At 43.6% G+C, this 16679-nt stretch overlaps 1 protein-coding gene across 1 annotated transcript in view; it reads left to right on the top strand.

Annotated features, from left to right (window-relative positions):
- The first annotated feature begins 3099 nt into the window (after window positions 1-3099).
- ANKFY1 (ankyrin repeat and FYVE domain containing 1) overlaps window positions 3100-16679 on the top strand; it is a 24189-nt gene continuing 10609 nt past the window's right edge. The window contains exons 1-11 of the mRNA XM_008942651.1: window positions 3100-3288; window positions 5090-5208; window positions 7547-7682; window positions 8340-8463; window positions 9750-9899; window positions 10770-10935; window positions 13262-13466; window positions 14256-14324; window positions 15054-15253; window positions 15496-15593; window positions 15979-16201. Coding sequence (XP_008940899.1) covers window positions 3125-3288; window positions 5090-5208; window positions 7547-7682; window positions 8340-8463; window positions 9750-9899; window positions 10770-10935; window positions 13262-13466; window positions 14256-14324; window positions 15054-15253; window positions 15496-15593; window positions 15979-16201 — 1654 coding nt within the window. The 5' untranslated portion in view covers window positions 3100-3124. The remainder of the gene's footprint in view (window positions 3289-5089; window positions 5209-7546; window positions 7683-8339; window positions 8464-9749; window positions 9900-10769; window positions 10936-13261; window positions 13467-14255; window positions 14325-15053; window positions 15254-15495; window positions 15594-15978; window positions 16202-16679) is intronic.

The raw sequence follows: 16679 nt of genomic DNA, 5'->3' as shown, positions 1-16679 counted from the left end.
TGCTGCTGTGGCTGCTCTGGGGGGGTGGGATGGGCAGTGCCGTAGTCCCACTAGACAGTCTGGGTAGTTTTTGGTAGGTGCTATCTGTCACCCCATTGCCTGTTGCCTCCTCCCTTATCTATTTGGGTTCAGCTATTGAGTTGCTCTCGAGTACTTTGTGTATTCTCTTACAAGAAAATGCCAGTAGCCTTTTCTGAGGACATCTTCAGAGACTTTGATATGGCACACAAACCTCTGCCAGTTCATGAGTCTGTCTGCCAGAAAGCTGCTGACAAACACAGCTTTTATTTTCTTGTCTAGCCATCTGTTAACTCCATACCTGGGCTCCAGGCCTGGTGAAGGAGTCACTCTGGGAATCCTTCCCTTCATTCCCCCCTTCCAAAACTGAGGACTGTAAACAGTACACCTGGAGATGTGGTGCTGCTTGTTTAAACTGAGGTGGTGCTACTACCTCACATTGAGCAGGCTCCACTTTTGAGGCTGTTCTTATTTTAGGCAACTCTTATTAACTCTTGAACTAAGCAGTATGCAGGGAAGACTTGGGGTTTTGCTCTTTTGCAGTGGATGGTGATTTACTGGACCTTGAATGCACGTTTCAAATACACTCCAAGATGAAATGCTGTCAGGGAGTGTGCAGCAGTAGCTACCACACCTCTGGTGTGCATGTTGTCGTGTTGGATAAGAGAAACTTGGTGTTCACAGCTCTTGTAATGCTTGCTGTAAGCAAATAGCTGTCGTTCCTTCTCACTCAGGTTGCAGCAAGTGTCAGCTGTCAGGCTGAAAACCAGATTTCTCAAAGCTCCCGCTCTGAGGCTGTCTGGGACTGCCCTGGAAGCAGCAGGAACAAGCTGGGCTGTTGGTGAGGTGTAAAGCTGAGGCTGCTGCTGTTGGAGGGTGGTCCTGCTCTGTGTCCTGCTGGCTGCAGAGCAGTTTGGAGCCAGCGAGCTGACTTCAGTGAAATGGCAGTGTTTGAGGTGTTACCTTCTGGTACTGGTTCTTTATTCCCATGCTCTTTGCTTGGCTGGAAGGTGCAGCATTTCTTTAGGCTGATACAGCAGGCACTTCTGGCATTTGGGTTTGTATGGCACATAAAAATCTCCCAGTCTGAACAGTGATGGGATTCACAGACTGATTTTGGTGTGGTTCTCAGTGCCTTTCAGTGATTGCTCTTGGCTCCTGTCAGACTTCTGCTTTCCCTGCTGTTCCAGTGGGGCTGGCTTTTTTCTACCCTTGGCACCTTCCTTATGAACTGGTCAGGAAGGAGACAAGAGTCATCATGTCCTTCAAGTTCTGGGAACACTGCAACTGCATTTACCTGTACACAGAAAGAAAGATGAGAGCAGAATTTCAAACCCTCTTTGAGGGTTGGGGTGGTATTGGTAGGACAATTCTGAAATCACTGGATATTTTAACAGAATAACAGAAGTATCCCTAAGGAGATGGTATCTGTTAGTGTTGAAAGGATGAAGCTGAATAAAAGGCTGTTGAAGGAAGCAGGCTGCCAAACCTGCTTAAGTAGTATTAACTGAAGAGTAAGAGTAAATTACCTGCTGTTTACCCATTACTGTAGTTAAGTTAAAAGGCTGATGAGGAAGCATTTGCTGCAGCAGTCCTTAGAGGAAAGACTGAACGAGGCATTTTGTCTGCTGCTGAGCTGGAGAAGGATGCTCTGCCCCTGGGAGCTGTGCTGGAGCCAGCCCAAGGTCAGGGTGCTGCTGAACTTTTCTACTGAGGCAAGAAGGAAACACTGGTCCATAGAGTTCAGCTTCTCATTGTTTGTAGCAGTCACATTTAGTAAATGTTTGAGAAGTTGTTGAACAACAAATCCCTGGCTAGTAGGGAGTAATCTTGTGGGAACTTTCCCACTTAAGTGTCAGCTTCTGAATTTCTTCTCCCTGCCCCCTCTCCTTTTAGGACTGCATTAGATTTGGACTTTCTTTGGCAGACCAACTTAATGATGGGGGAAATAATCACTTAAGCACAATGATTGATTGCTACATACAGTTTGTGCAAGTGATCCATAAGTGAGCATTCCTAAGTTGGGCTGCTTTGAAGCCCCTGTAGGGATCCTTCCCTCAAGCAGTGAAGTAGAGGTTTTTGTGTGGGTGGCCTGGTTTGGGTTCAGTGGGCTAACTGGCCACAACGTGTTGAAAAGTGACCATTTGAGTGTGATGGAAAAGTGGATTCTGCCTAAGTGGGAAATACTTGGCCAGGCTCAGAGTCCCAGGTGCTGTTGGTGTGTTACTCCTGAAGTAGCTACCACAGAGCTCACTCCATGTGGTGGTGCCTTGTCAGTGAAGTGCCTCCAGTGGAGGAATGTGTATGTACCAGTAGCAGGTAGAGCTTTGTGTATTTTTGACTGGCCTTTAACACACAGATTCTCGGGAGAGTGTTTTTCATTCTGACCATTTCTTAAGGAGTCTCTTAACTGACAGAGTGAGGAGTTCTTAGCAGGTTGGCAGAGTACTCTGAGGCAGATCTGGAATGTCAGCAACGCTTCTAACGTGCACTTGTGGCTGGTGCCTCAGCTGGAAAGGCAAACAGGATCTTAACTGGAAAAATGGGCAGAAACCACAGATTCTCGGGAGAGTGTTTTTCATTCTGACCATTTCTTAAGGAGTCTCTTAACTGACAGAGTGAGGAGTTCTTAGCAGGTTGGCAGAGTACTCTGAGGCAGATCTGGAATGTCAGCAACGCTTCTAACGTGCACTTGTGGCTGGTGCCTCAGCTGGAAAGGCAAACAGGATCTTAACTGGAAAAATGGGCAGAAACCAGAGAGTGAGTCCTCTCCCCATCATCATTCTCACAGTCCTGGGCTCCCGCATTCCTGACCAAACAGGATTCAGGAAGTTTAAGTGGCTTCTGTCACTGTTCTGGTGATTTTTGATGTGTTGAAGGCCAGTGATGGTAGAAGACAAAAGGTTCAATGTCAGGGGCGAGCTGCTCAAGTAAGGTGGAAGAGGAGAGACTTCTGCTGGAGTGCTGTTCTGTGATTAAACTAGATGTGCAGTGTGCTTGTAGGGTGAGGTTACTCTCAGATGCAAACCAAAAGTGTGCATGTTTCAACCCTGTGGTGACCCTGTGTTCCTCTGCAGAGGAGGTGGCCAAGCTGGAAAAGCACCTGATGCTCCTCCGCCAGGAGTATGTGAAGCTGCAGAAGAAGCTGGTTGATACAGAAAGGAGATGCAATCTTCTGGCTGCCAAGGCCAACCAGGACAATGCCAGTGACACCTTCATCAGTAGACTTCTTGCCATTGTAGCTGAGCTCTATCAGCAGGAGCAGTACAGGTAAGAAATTCCCACTTGTGTAAAGAGTCATTACAGGAACCTTTAACTTTGACTCGCTGTGGTAGGTACTAATCTTAGACAAGGAAAATTCTCTCTTTTATGGAAAGGGTCCTCAGCTGGAAGTACAGGTGGAAGAGTGTTCTAGCATACTGATTCCAGTCCTTCAGTCAGGAGCTCCAAGGAGAAGTCCATCCCTGAGGCTGGCATTTAAGACAAGTTTAAAGAAAACTGACCATTTGCACTGTCAACAGCAAATCTCCCTTTGGACAGAAGTAACTTTAAACTGATCTATACCTAGTGGATGGATTAATTACATAAGGCATCTCCTAGCAACTGGAAAGCCTTCCTTTCCAGAGAGGATATGTCCTTGAAACCAGTTGTGTGCTCCTGTTGTGTGTAAAGATGCATGGTTAATTTGGCTTATCTGGTTGCATGATGTAACAGGTCTTAGCCAGTGATACGTGGGGCTTAGTGGTGTACATGATATAATCTTTTAATTGCAACACAAAATTAAGTTTGTTTCTTTTCCATGGGCACAATAAGGATCAGATTTGGTACTCCAGATCCCTTAACTGATTTAGTTGCAAGACTACAATAACGCATCAGTTTCCTTGCTGTTACTGAAAGCAGTGTAAATATAGTAAAGGTGTTCAGTCATGTAAGGGAAAATAGTATGGCTTTGATTAAAACTTCCTTCCTCTAACATCTCTTCATGAGTCTTCCTGAGAGGTAGGCTCTGTGCCTGGTAAGAACTCAGTCTAGTATGCTGGGTAGAAGATTTGTTAGGCAGCACGTGTCAGAAGGGTTGGATCACCATTTCTGTGCAGCTTTTGAGTTTTAAAGGCACAGAACAGTGGTCTGAAAGGATCTGCAGGTCAAAATAAGAAAGATAGCAAGTCCCTATGCAGGCTTTAAGTAACATCTCTGTTTTGTGTGGTAGTTTACAGCAGTGGTTTGGATTGGAAAATAGACTGGAAAGTACACCCACACAGAACATTTGCAAGCTCTGGGGCAGGTGCTTCCTAGCTACAAAGGATAAGCTGGTGTTAGAGGGGTCAGGATGACACTGGTGTTCTTGACAGTGAGCTCCTGGGAACTGGGGATTCCTGGAGCCTGCCTTGTACTCAGACTCCTGTGAAATATTGTTTGTTCTCTTGCTGCTCTTGCCTGACACCACTGGTGCTCAGCTGACAGTGTTGGTATGGATGGTAGTTTACAGCAGTGGTTTGGATTGGAAAATAGGCTGGAAAGTACACCCACACAGAACATTTGCAAGCTCTGGGGCAGGTGCTTCCTAGCTACAAAGGATAAGCTGGTGTTAGAGGGGTCAGGATGACACTGGTGTTCTTGACAGTGAGCTCCTGGGAACTGGGGATTCCTGGAGCCTGCCTTGTACTCAGACTCCTGTCAAACATTGTTCTCCTGCTGGTCTTGCCTGACAGCACTGGTGCTCAGCTGACACTACTGGTATGGACACTGCCACATAAATATCTAACCTCAAGATTGTTGGATTTTCCTACCTTCCACAATCCCCTTGCAGTTTATTCCAAAATGGTTAAAAAACCAAACCCAAACACTTTAAATACTAATGACTCCCTGGAGATCATTTCTTCCTAGAAAAATAAGAATTATGTCATTTGGCAACACGTTCTACTTAGCCAGTTGTGGCTGTTTTGAAGCCTCAAACAACTCGAACCTAACTGTGGATACCAGGGTGTAGGTACTGTGGAGATGCTGCATCTGGACGTGTCTAAGCAGGGGGAAGCCTGTGTTATCCATGTCTGTGCCTCTCTCTTACCAGTGATCTGAAGATCAAGGTTGGGAGCAATCACATCCGTGCTCACAAGTTTGTCTTGGCAGCACGCAGCGACACGTGGAGTCTCGCCAACCTCGCCTCAACAGAAGAGCTGGATCTGTCAGGTTGGTCATTGCTTGCTAACAGGAGGCTTTAGGGTGACCACTGAAAGGGCCTGTTTGGGAAGAGGTTACTTCTGTACCTTTCAGACAGCTACTGTGTACCAAAAGTGGCACTTAACCCATTAATTATGGTGCTCTCTCTGAAACATGGCAGCACAGTTGTGAACGTGGTGCTGCTGCTAGTTAAATCAATAACCTCCCTTCTTTCTCTTCAGTGAACAGGGGTTAAGAATGGTGGCCTTTGTCTTCTCTAGAGTCAGCTAAACATAATGAAAAACAAACCTATATGGAGGAGCCTGACTTCTTCCTTTCTAAGGACAGGGCTTTGTGAGGTAGCATGCATAATTTCTCTGAAGTGTGTCATGGAAATAATTCACTTGTTAATATAGTGTGTGGGAAATGAATACAAATACTGATGTGCTGTGAAAAAGTCATTTGCTTTGGCACTTTGATACCTTTCCAAAATAGGTGAGGAAGAGAAGTTTTCTAAGACAGTCTTCTACAGGATGGTATTTTGTTCTGCTGTAGCTGTTTCCTGCATGTGCTTACACTGGGCAGTGTTTTGTCTGGGCAGATACCATCTGGACAGGCTTTTCTTCTGTAACCAGCAGTATAGAAGACTTAGACAATTACTTTGTGCACAGTAAAACCAGGCATGAAGTTAAGCAGGTTTGCTGGCTGGCATGTTGAGTATGAAGCATTGGCTTCACTTTCTGCACTTCTCCTTCCCATGAATCCCAAGTGCAGAGAAGGTGGAAAGAAAGGAGTCACAGCAAGCTGGGTTTATCAGATAGGCTTTCTTGCAGGAGGGTTTGTGGATCTTTCTGCAGCCACAAGAAAGCAGATAGCATAGCATTCAATTTAAAATCTCCTTGCTAACAGAAGATTTATTGCCAAAAAGCTCTTATGCTGGCTGTAGCTTTGTTGCAAGTGGCAGTCCATAGCATTTCTGGCTCCATGTTTAAGCTGGCCTGAGAATATCAAATGTAACTGCAGTCTCAGATATTTAAATATGCAAACACTTCCTATTACCAAATGATACTTAAGTGCTAGTAAATTATACTTTCCACTGTGTAAAATTGATGTTTTTAAATTTGATAAATGACACAAGGGTTAGGTTGTGAAATAGTTGTAGCAAGGAAAAAAACTGTTCTAAAAGCTCTCATGGTTTTCTTAAGAGGTTCTCTTGAAAACTTGCAAGCAAAGATTGTCTGAATCCTAGCTTCAAACTAGAGTCAGCATTTAAAATTGAGTGTTGTTAGAGTTTATGTAATCTGCAGAATTTTCTGCTCTTTAAGGACAGTAGGAAGAGATGAACACAGTTCTTTTGCTGGGAGGGAGAAAATGAACTCTTATCTCTGCCAAGGCAGAACTGATAGTACAGCTCAAGTAGGTTTTCTGGTTACTTCAAGCACAGCAAGTACTCTCTGGTACTGTGTAAAAAATCTGGGGCAACATTCCATATAAAGGAATTGTTCTAGGATGCATATTTCAGTGTCTTAAACATGTAGGTTTTATTTTTATTTGGTTTAGGGTTTTATTTTATAACTAAAAAACCCCACATCCACCCCAAACCAAAATATCTTCAAGGCAGGATGTTATGTTTCTAAACGAATGGTGGGGTTTGTTGCAATTGGTCTTATCTAACCTTGTGGACTAATTCTCATCTACATCCTCCTAAGTGGGATTGTCACTGTGCTCCTGAGCAGGTGGCAGAGGTCACTGGCTGTTGGGCTTGTGGATCTGTCTTGTGGTGAAGGTTTCTACTTGTATAAAAACATCAGGCTTGTGGCCAGTGTTGTAAACACCTGAAATCTGAACAGCCTCTTGTAGTTGCTCTTTTGCACCTTTCCTTGAAATGATTCCCAGGAGTTTTAAGTGCTTTGTAGTCATTACCAAGGTGTAAGTGCCTTTATAGGAATGCAAGGTCTTGTAATGTGGCTGTAAGATAAGAGGGAGGATTTTTCAGTCAAAGGGGATTTGTTTGTCAAATTTAGATGTGGCTTTAGCTATATGTGAGGGACTGAAGCCTTTAGAGGCCTCACTGGCCCCTAAACATGCAGTATTTGTGTAGTGGGGAGGAGCTGTTAAGGGCTCCCTGTGTTCTGCAGTGTTCCAATGGGAAAGGTTTTCCTGCTTGGGGCCAGCATTACTCCTGGTTTCAGCTTCTGACCAGTTTCACCTCTGCTCTGACATTTTGACTGAACTAAAGCAGTGCAGTTAAAATGAGGAACCTTTTTCTCATGGTTGCTATGACTTTAACAGTCAGAGGAGTAGCAAGTACTTGACTAGGTGATTGTTCTTTGGGTATTTTATTAATCCCTGTTGCTCCCTGTACCAGATGCTGACCCAGAGGTAACCATGGCAATGCTGCGCTGGATCTACACAGATGAGCTGGAGCTCAGAGAAGATGATATCTTTTTGACAGAGCTTATGAAACTAGCTAATAAATTTCAGCTCCAGCTGCTGAGGGAAAGGTGAGTCTTGGTAAATACAGTGAATCTTCTTGAACTCTTCAACCTTGTTTGAATAGATAGAAGATGATTGCTGCTGGCAGTTGGGTACAATTTTGCTTTTTCAAAGTCCCAGGGTTTTAATAGTACAGCACAATGTCCAGTTTAGCACAGGAAATTAAGCTCTGCAGTTAAACTGCAGCAGTTTTTCTCATAGATTTTGTTTACTTTCCAGTTCCTCTCCGAGTCAAACTAATAAGCCTAATTTGGCATTAAAAGGAAGCAGAGATCAGTATTAGTAGAAAGCTCTGGAGAACTGCAAGAAAGGGAATGCTAGGAGGAGTCAATGGCAAGTAGCTTGCAGTATTAATATACCACAGGTAAAAGACTTAACTTGTAGCTCTTCTGCTGTGCATCTTGGTGACAGCTTTCTTCATAAAGAAGGTTGATGTAACAGTACAGTTAAAGAACAATACAGTTCTTTGTTATTTTTGAGGTGATTATCTCAAATGGATGGAGTGCTCTGAACACCCAGTTAGAGTTACTGGGACAACAATGTACAAATTGAAACCTCATTTTTTGCTGGCTATCTGGGCAAAGGAGTATATAGGACCCAGCTACAGCATGGGAGAGTGATTGCAGTGAAGCTGTTTCCTGATTACTGACTTTCCTAATTTACAGATGTGAAAAAGGAGTTATGTCACTAGTGAATGTCAGGAACTGCATCCGTTTCTACCAGACTGCTGAGGAGCTGAATGCCAGCACTCTCCTCAACTACTGTGCTGAGATAATTGCTAGTCACTGGGTAAGTACTGGCAGGAGGAAACAAGAGGAAAAATGCTTGCAGAGTATGGGAGTTTAATTGGTAACATTCTGCTTAATTTACTGGGTAACCTCAGGAGTAGCTCTGTGTGCTGGCATGGAACCACTGCAGGTGGGATGGGGATTATATGGCTTCCTGATAACTTTCAGGGACTAAGGTGACCTGTACATGTTTGCAAGGAGCAAGAGTGTTGATAAAAAGCTGTCAAACCTGCCCTCTCCCCTGGTGTGAGTGAAGGGGCTGCTGCTGAGGCAGGAGGGACTTTTCCCATCTGCCTCAGTCATCTTTACAACATGTGCTTTTGACAGTTATTTGGTATTCTCTCCAATTTGTAGTTGCATGTTTGAAAGCACATTAAATGACTCATTCTCAAAGATTTTTGTTGTCTTTAGAGGCTGTATCTGTTGTGTATCTTGCTGTGAATGCCTTGACTGGAGGCAGTGGCTGAGAGCCTGAAGAGTTGCTCTGTTCATTGCAAATACTTCACTGTAAAAAGCCTCTTACTTGCCTAAACATCAGCCAGACCAGGTTTCTAATAGCAAGAGGGTTGTTTATCAGATCTGAACTGTTCTTCCATAGCTGGTCTCTGTCTATACAGATCACAAATCCCAGGCCTGCTTTTACTTCTAAAAATAATCCATGTAAGCCAGGGAAGAGTTTATCTCCTGTAGGGGAGGGAGTGGCAAGGAGTCCTGCAGCAGCCTTGGAAGTTTCACTTCCTCTGTTATTTTGAGGAAAGTTTGATTGACCTGGTAATGGATTAGCCTTTCAGATAAAACTTGCCAACAGGAGACTAGTGTGTGAGGATTGAGGCTACTCTGAAATGCATCATTCAGATGTAGATGTTTCTTTGGCTACTTCTGAATCAGAGGGGAGTGCTTTGATCTGAATGTATAAACATTCTTGTGTCTGAACCTGCAGGTCAGCTTCTACTTCTGGATCCTAACTTTTGACATTATATCCTAGGCTAGATGTTTGCCTACTGTAATGTCTGGTAAAATGCTAGTTTTCCATGTCTGGACAAAAAGGAAGTTGTAAGATCAAAATAAGCATTTTAGTTTCAAGATAGAGGAGGGAAATTTTTCTTCCCCAGTGTTCCTTCCAAGTCTTGGAAGGCTATCTTGGATTGTTCCTGCTTGTTGTGATGTTATCAAAACAGAGCTTCTGTCTGAGCTTGTTTTGTGAACTTTGTAATTACACTGTGCAAGGCCTTGTTTATAAATAAATTGGGAGGATTGTTTAATCTTTGCTTTTTCCATTGCTTCTAGGATGACCTGCGTAAAGAAGACTTCAGCAGCATGAGTGCTCAGTTACTGTATAAAATGTTCAAGTCCAAGACAGAATACCCTTTGCATAAAGCTATTAAAGTTGAGAGAGAAGATGTAGTCTTTTTGTATCTAATTGAAATGGATTCACAGGTATGGTGAGACTGACTTTTATCTTCTAGAATTTGGGCTTTCAAATAACTAGTTTCTAATTACCTGTCTGAGCCTTGTTACTGTTTTTTTGTCACTAAATCTTATTTGCATGTTTATCATTGCAATGGGTACTTCTGTGTATGTAATGGAGGTCTAGTGGTAAAGGCTCTGTAAAGATAATTCAGAAGTGATTTCAGAACACTTTAAAACATCTTTCATGCAACAGATTGTATCTAATATAATCCACTACCTGATACTGCTCTACACATATAAAGCTGAACAGTGTGACAGTCAGGTGTGCTGTTTCATGGCAGTTTAGAAAGCACCATTTCTTTGAAGAAATGCTTTTCCTCTTCTGTGGAATGCTTGAAGTAACAAATATTTGTGCTGTTCAGATGAACACTGAAAATTGTCCCCCAGCAAGGGAGGAGGAATAATTATTCAAGTGTAAATTATCTAGAACTATTCAATTAGTCCTTTTGAGATATCTCAGATCCTAATTGGAAGCTGGGACTGTAGCAGTACTTAGCACTTTTAGGTGCTAATCCAATTGGGATTTGAGGTGTCTTAAAGGAATAATTGAATAATTCTTCTTAGTACCATGCTGAATATGCCTATATGGGCAGCATCCCTTAAGAGTGTGCTAGTCTTGCTTCCTGCAGGTTAAACAAGGTTTTCTCAGTGAACAGCCCTCTGTGCTGGCATTGTGATTTTTTGTTTTCCTGGGACAGCTGCACTTATCTAAATACAACAGCAGCATTTTGCATTGGAGCTGAAGGTCTAACATGGGAGTTGGAACAGGCTGTTAAAATATGCTGGGCTGGTGAGCATGCCTCCAGCTAATGTCTGCTGACTGAATTTGTGTTGTAGCTTCCTGGGAAGCTCAATGAGTTGGATCACAATGGAGATCTTGCTCTGGATCTAGCCCTTGCCCAGAGACTGGAGAGCATTGCAAGTACCTTGGTCAACCACAAGGCTGACGTAGATCGGGCAGACCAGAGAGGCTGGAGCCTGTTACATAAAGCCATCCAGAGAGGTAAGGAAATAGGATCTGAAGCCTTGGTAACTTGAGGTTTTTTTCCAGTGTGGAGTATGCATTCCACAGGTTATTCCTGTGTCACTTTGTACTTACACATCAGTGAGAAAATCATAGTCAAGAAAGAGCACTGTTCTGTTCCTCTTTTTAGAATTAAAACCAAATAAGACCCTGGCTGGGGTCTGAAAGCTAGCCTGCTGGCTGGTTCTGGGTGTGCTGTAGTCTGTTTCATTCTTTTAGAATTAAAACCAAATAAGACCCTAGCTGGGGTCTGAAAGCTGGCCTGCTGGCTGGGGAATGGAACAGACTACAGCACACCCAGAACCAATCTGGCAGAGTATAAAATCATAGTCAAGCAAGAGCACTGTTCTGTTCCTCTTTTTAGAATTAAAACCAAATAAGACCCTGGCTGGGGTCTGAAAGCTAGCCTGCTGGCTGGTTCTGGGTGTGCTGTAGTCTGTTTCATTCCCCAATCTAGCAGAGTATTGTCTGCTAAAAGAAGAAATGTAGGGAGAAACTGAGAATATTCTAGTGTGACAATAGCATGTCTTCCTGACAGATAGGTGAAACAAGCATGACCCTTTAGTCACAAAAAAAGATGAAGCCTTTCTCTAGACCTGGGTTGAATGAAGCATATGCTCTTTTGTGACTGTGCATAACAGGAAGGGCCCTTGCTACTGGACAGCAGTTTTGGGGGGGGAAAAAACTGGCTGGAAGAAGATGAGCTGCTGGAGGTGCTTCTGTGCCAGTCTGACTGTCTTCAAAGCTGTGCTGACTAGCAGCATAGTTGTCAGAGCAGAGTTGGAGTACTACTACATGATTAGCTTGAGCTGTTCCCCACCTTAGACTGGGAAAGGCATCTTAGGAGAACTGGAGCACAGTAGGACCTGGCTGCCATGACCACAGTACTCTGAAGCCTTTGGAGAAGCAGCATCTGGGCCTATGGCCAAAGGCTGATAAAAATCTGTAGTGAATTTCTTGTGCTGCTAGTTGCCTGCTGTGGTATTTTTGGAAGCTTTGTCTGTTTCAGAAAGCCAGTTACAACAAGAACCTTACCTGTGACTGGGCCTCATGGGTATTGTAGTGCTACAAATTAAAGACATAAGTTTATTTTTAACAGCAAGCTCTTCAGAAGTGGTTTAAGTTTTGTGAGCTCAAAATACAACTCCCAACTTCTTCCTTTTAATCTCCTGCATATCTAAACAGGGTAGTGCTGGTGTCTGATCCTGTGAGTGAAACTTCAGCAGCAGGAGTAGGAGACCACCTAGGCATAGGTCAGTGTTGTGATGGCTGCAGCCCTGTAAAGCACTGGAGAGCTTGCAGCAGGCTGCTCTTTGTACTTAATACTGGCACTTGTCCTCTAGTTCTAATGTCTGCTTTCAGTCTAAGCTGGAGCTCTGAGAATGAAAGCTTGCTTTTCAGTAACCAAAGCTTCCCTCAGTTAATCACTGTTAACAGTCACGTGTTCTGGAAATGGAGCTACAGCAAATTGTCTGAACTTGCCACGTGATTCTTGTTTCTGGTGATCAGTGCAGAGAGGGGGGATATCACAGGGGAATCAGAAAATGGGGTTTTGGGGTTTGCTGGCAGAAATAATAGTCTGTATTGCTTCAACAGGCAGTCTTGTCCTGCATTCAGGAAAAGCAAGCTGTGAATGTCTGTTCAAGGTAGTCCTTGGAGTAAGGAGAATTAGTATTATCCTGAAGTCATGCTCTGCATCTTGGTGTTTCAGTCCAAGATTTCATGTACTGCAGTGGGCCTGTGTTCTGACTGTTTGAGAAGCTCTTTAAGAGGGAGTTCTTAGGATTGCCATGGCTGGGGGGTCTGAACTGCTGAAGCCCTTACCTTGCATACAGCAAGGCCTAAGCTTTCCAGAGCAAAGGCTGTGTTCCTGCCTGTTCATGCAGCAAAACCAAAGAGATGGTGACTAACTTCAGCTGCACACTCCTGACTGATGCTCTGGAGTAGTGTGTTTTTCAAAAACTTGTGTTTGGTCTCACAGTTTGTCCAGTTGTGCATTAAAGCAGTGAGGGATTTGTTTTGACAGAGGAACTAACAAACTTGGTGTGACCATAACAATGAGTCACATGTAACCTCTAGGCAAAACAGCTTCTTCAAGGTGTTTTTATTAAATATTTTAATCCTGACTTTGCAGTGAAGTGCTCTTGGAGTTGCCCATTGCTCAGGCATTTGAAGAGCAGACACTTGGATTGGAATGATTGTATGGTGTGGAGAGGAATCACGTGCTTGTTTTCTGGATGTGTCTGAAGTATATGGAGTGTGTAAGTGGTGTTTGCATAAATAACCTTGTTTTGTTTCACAAAAGGAGATAAATTTGCTGCCAACTTTCTCATTAAAAACGGTGCCCGTGTGAATGCTGCTACATTGGGGGACCAGGAGACTCCTCTGCACCTCGTGGCATCCTACAGCCCCAAGAAGCATTTGCCAGATGTCATGGTGGAGATGGCACAGATAGCAGAGTCCCTCCTACAGGCAGGAGCCAACCCAAACATGCAAGACAGCAAAGGAAGGTAAATGCTGGTGAAAGTCTGCTACCAGTTTAACAGATAATCCTGCAGAGACCAGATGTAGCTGCTGAGAACCTGCTCAGGTCTGTCCAAGGTGATGCTGGAAGCAGGGGGGTGAAAGCATTAATGCAGTTTGGGACCTCTGGGTAGCTCAAAGCAGAAAGCTGTGCAGGGTCAGTGGTACCCTGACATGACCAACTAAACATGGCCCAGCTAGGGAAAGGTGGGGTGAGTTGATTGTGTTGGAACACATGGCACACAATTAATTAGCCTTTATTGAATCACTGAACAGTGAAGCAAGCTAAGGTGGGAAATAGTGTTCCTGAAAGGGACTTCTCTTTGAAGCTCTCAGTGAAGCTGGAATTACCTCAGAGCCAGTATCTGCACAGTGTGTATCTGAAGTGTAGGGCCTGTAAATGGCTTTACAGGTTAGATTGGGCTGGCAAACAAGTACATAAAATGATATAAAAGACTTATAAAAAGTTTAGACTCGATGATCTCTGGAGGTCCTTTGCAACCCCTGACATTCTGTACCAGCTATCCAGTTCTGATAGGTCAAGCTTTTCTCCTTTTTTTCTTGAAATCTGCTCTTACATCAAAGTGTTCCTTACTGCCAAATTAATTGGAATCACATCCACTCAATGGGTAGATTGCTTTCTCTCAAGATGTGCTTGTGCCCTTCTGAAAGCAGAGACAAAAGGTGACCCTGGAAATCTGTAGGGGTGTGTTGGTGACCTTGGACAAAATCTTGTGTCTCACTGCTGATACAACTGTACCTTGCTCCACTTACAGGACCCCATTACATGTATCAGTTGTGGTCAGGAATGAACCTGTCTTCAGTCAGCTTCTCCAGTGCAAACAGTAAGTCTTGCTTAAATGTAGAAGACACTGAGGTTACCTTGTCCAGCAAAGATGCTGGTTTAGCAACTCTTGTATGTCTCTTGGCTTTCTAATAAGGCTGGCTACAGGCTTGGGATGCAAAAGCTTAAGGGCTTTGCATGGCTTAAGATGCCAGAACAATGCCAGAAGCCAGGTAAGTTTTTTGCCCTGATGTAAAGAGGAAGCAAACTGCATCTTTGTTTTTTTTAAAGAGGGCTAAGTGAAATAATGCAGCATTAATTTCATTTGTAGTGGAGCTAAAAGGCATAATAAGACCTTTACAATGTCTGAGTATGTTATTGAGTTCAGCTTGGGTTCTACTTAAAGCTAATACTAGTGACTTCTTAGGGTGATGAAGCAGAATACTTCACTTGACTCAGTTTCTTTGTAGTTGAATTTGAGTCAACTGTGTACAAGAACTGCAAATACAAGAGGATTTTCCTTTTTGCTATGCTTAGTGGGAGCCCAGATCTGCCCAGGCCATGTTTCTAGGAGCAATGAGCTGAAATCTGGGCACTAAAAGGTATCTTGCTGATTTCAGAGTATTCACAAATGCTCTGAAGTATCTGGAGCTACAGTAGGCTTCTTGGCAAACAAGAGGTGTCAGGTATTAGATAAACTAGTACAGCTGTTTAAACATGTGAAACTTAAGCTGCATGGGACAACCACTTTTTAAGGTATAAATTTTGGGACATTAACTCTTCTTTTTAGACTAGACTTGGAGCTGAAGGATCATGAAGGCAGCACAGCTCTGTGGCTTGCAGTTCAGTATATCACTGTGTCATCTGATCAGTCTGTAAACCCCTTTGAGGATGCCCCTGTTGTAAATGGAACCTCATTTGATGAGAACAGTTTTGCAGCAAGGTTGATTCAACGAGGCAGCAATACAGATGCTCCAGACACAGTAACAGGTAAAACAGAGGTTTGTATTTCTGTGTAGGTGGGAGGCTTGTAAACTAACTGCTTAATTAAGTGCACTCTGAGGAGCCTGAATGGCATTTCAGCAGCATTTGCTGTATAGTAAATAGTAGGTGGTAGTCCTTGTTGGCTTCCAATGCTGATGTTGTAAGGAAGAGGGGGAGGTGCTAGCATGCTTATTAGTACCAGAGTGTGGTTGGAATAGTATTCTAACAGTGTTCATGGTTTTCTTTAGGAAACTGCTTACTTCAGAGGGCAGCTGGTGCAGGAAATGAGGCAGCTTCTCTCTTCCTAGCAACTCATGGAGCAAAAGTCAACCACCAAAACAAATGGGTAAAAGCAGAAATTTACTGTAGTCTGAAAGCTTCCTTCTCTCTCTTCAGAAAGAGGAGAGCTGAGATGGCTCATTGCTAGATGTAGCTTAAAGCACTTTGGAACACCTGCTGAGCCTTTTGCATATTTTCAGATGCTTACTGGTGATCAGACAGTTATTGCAATCTTGTGGTGCTGTTCTTGTAGCATTGCTAATATTTAATGTGCATTTAACACTTGGTGCTTGGAAAGTCCTTAATATATTTAACTTGTGTAGTTTGAAAGCTCCTGAGGAGCTTCAGCTACTAGGAGTTGAGCTCTTAACACCAATTGCTGTGGGCATAGTAGTTTATAACTGCTTCTCTTCATGTCTCAAGCTGTTAACCTAGTACCTTGTTTATTTAAGGGGGAAACACCACTCCACACAGCCTGTAGGCACGGCCTAGCAAACCTGACAGCAGAACTTCTGCAGCAAGGAGCCAATCCAAACATCCAGACAGCAGAAGCACTGCTTGGTCAGAAGGATTCATCTTCTCCAGCAGCAGAGAATGTCTATCTGCAGACTCCCCTTCACATGGCCATTGCTTACAACCACCCAGATGTGGTGTCAGTCATCCTGGAACAGAAAGGTGGGGTTCTCCTGCACACTCTGCTGGTGGTGTAGTGCATCAGGGTGTCAAGATAGCACTTGAAACTCTTTTGACAAACTACTGAAGCATGTCTTCCTCTAAGTGTTGCTTAAGTAAAGCAATTCATAAGACTGGCTGAACATAGTCTTAAACTTAAATCATCTGTTTGTTAAGACTAGAAAATTAATTTGCCTGTGAATCTCAAAATTCTCCACTGTAGATGATGCACTTGAACACTTAGCTCCAGGCTGTATTCTGGCTGCACAACTGAGATCCCTTTTCTCTCCCTGTCAAAGTATCTGGTTCAGGTAGCAGCTGGAACCAAACGTGGATAAAGGCATCTTTTGTGGTGACACTTGTGCCTCCCTCAGCTCTGTCAGTAAGAGGATTCTGTACAGAGCAGTGCTAGGACCAGAGCTGAGGCTTGAGTACTGAAATACTAGCAGATGACAGCTTATTAGATGCTACTAGTTCAGCT

This window comes from Merops nubicus, unplaced genomic scaffold, assembly GCF_000691845.1.
Source record: "Merops nubicus isolate BGI_N331 unplaced genomic scaffold, ASM69184v1 scaffold17206, whole genome shotgun sequence".
Taxonomy (NCBI): Eukaryota; Metazoa; Chordata; class Aves; order Coraciiformes; family Meropidae; genus Merops; species Merops nubicus.
The sequence above is the reverse complement of the archived record's forward strand: the minus strand, read 5'-3'. Positions and strand labels throughout refer to the sequence as shown.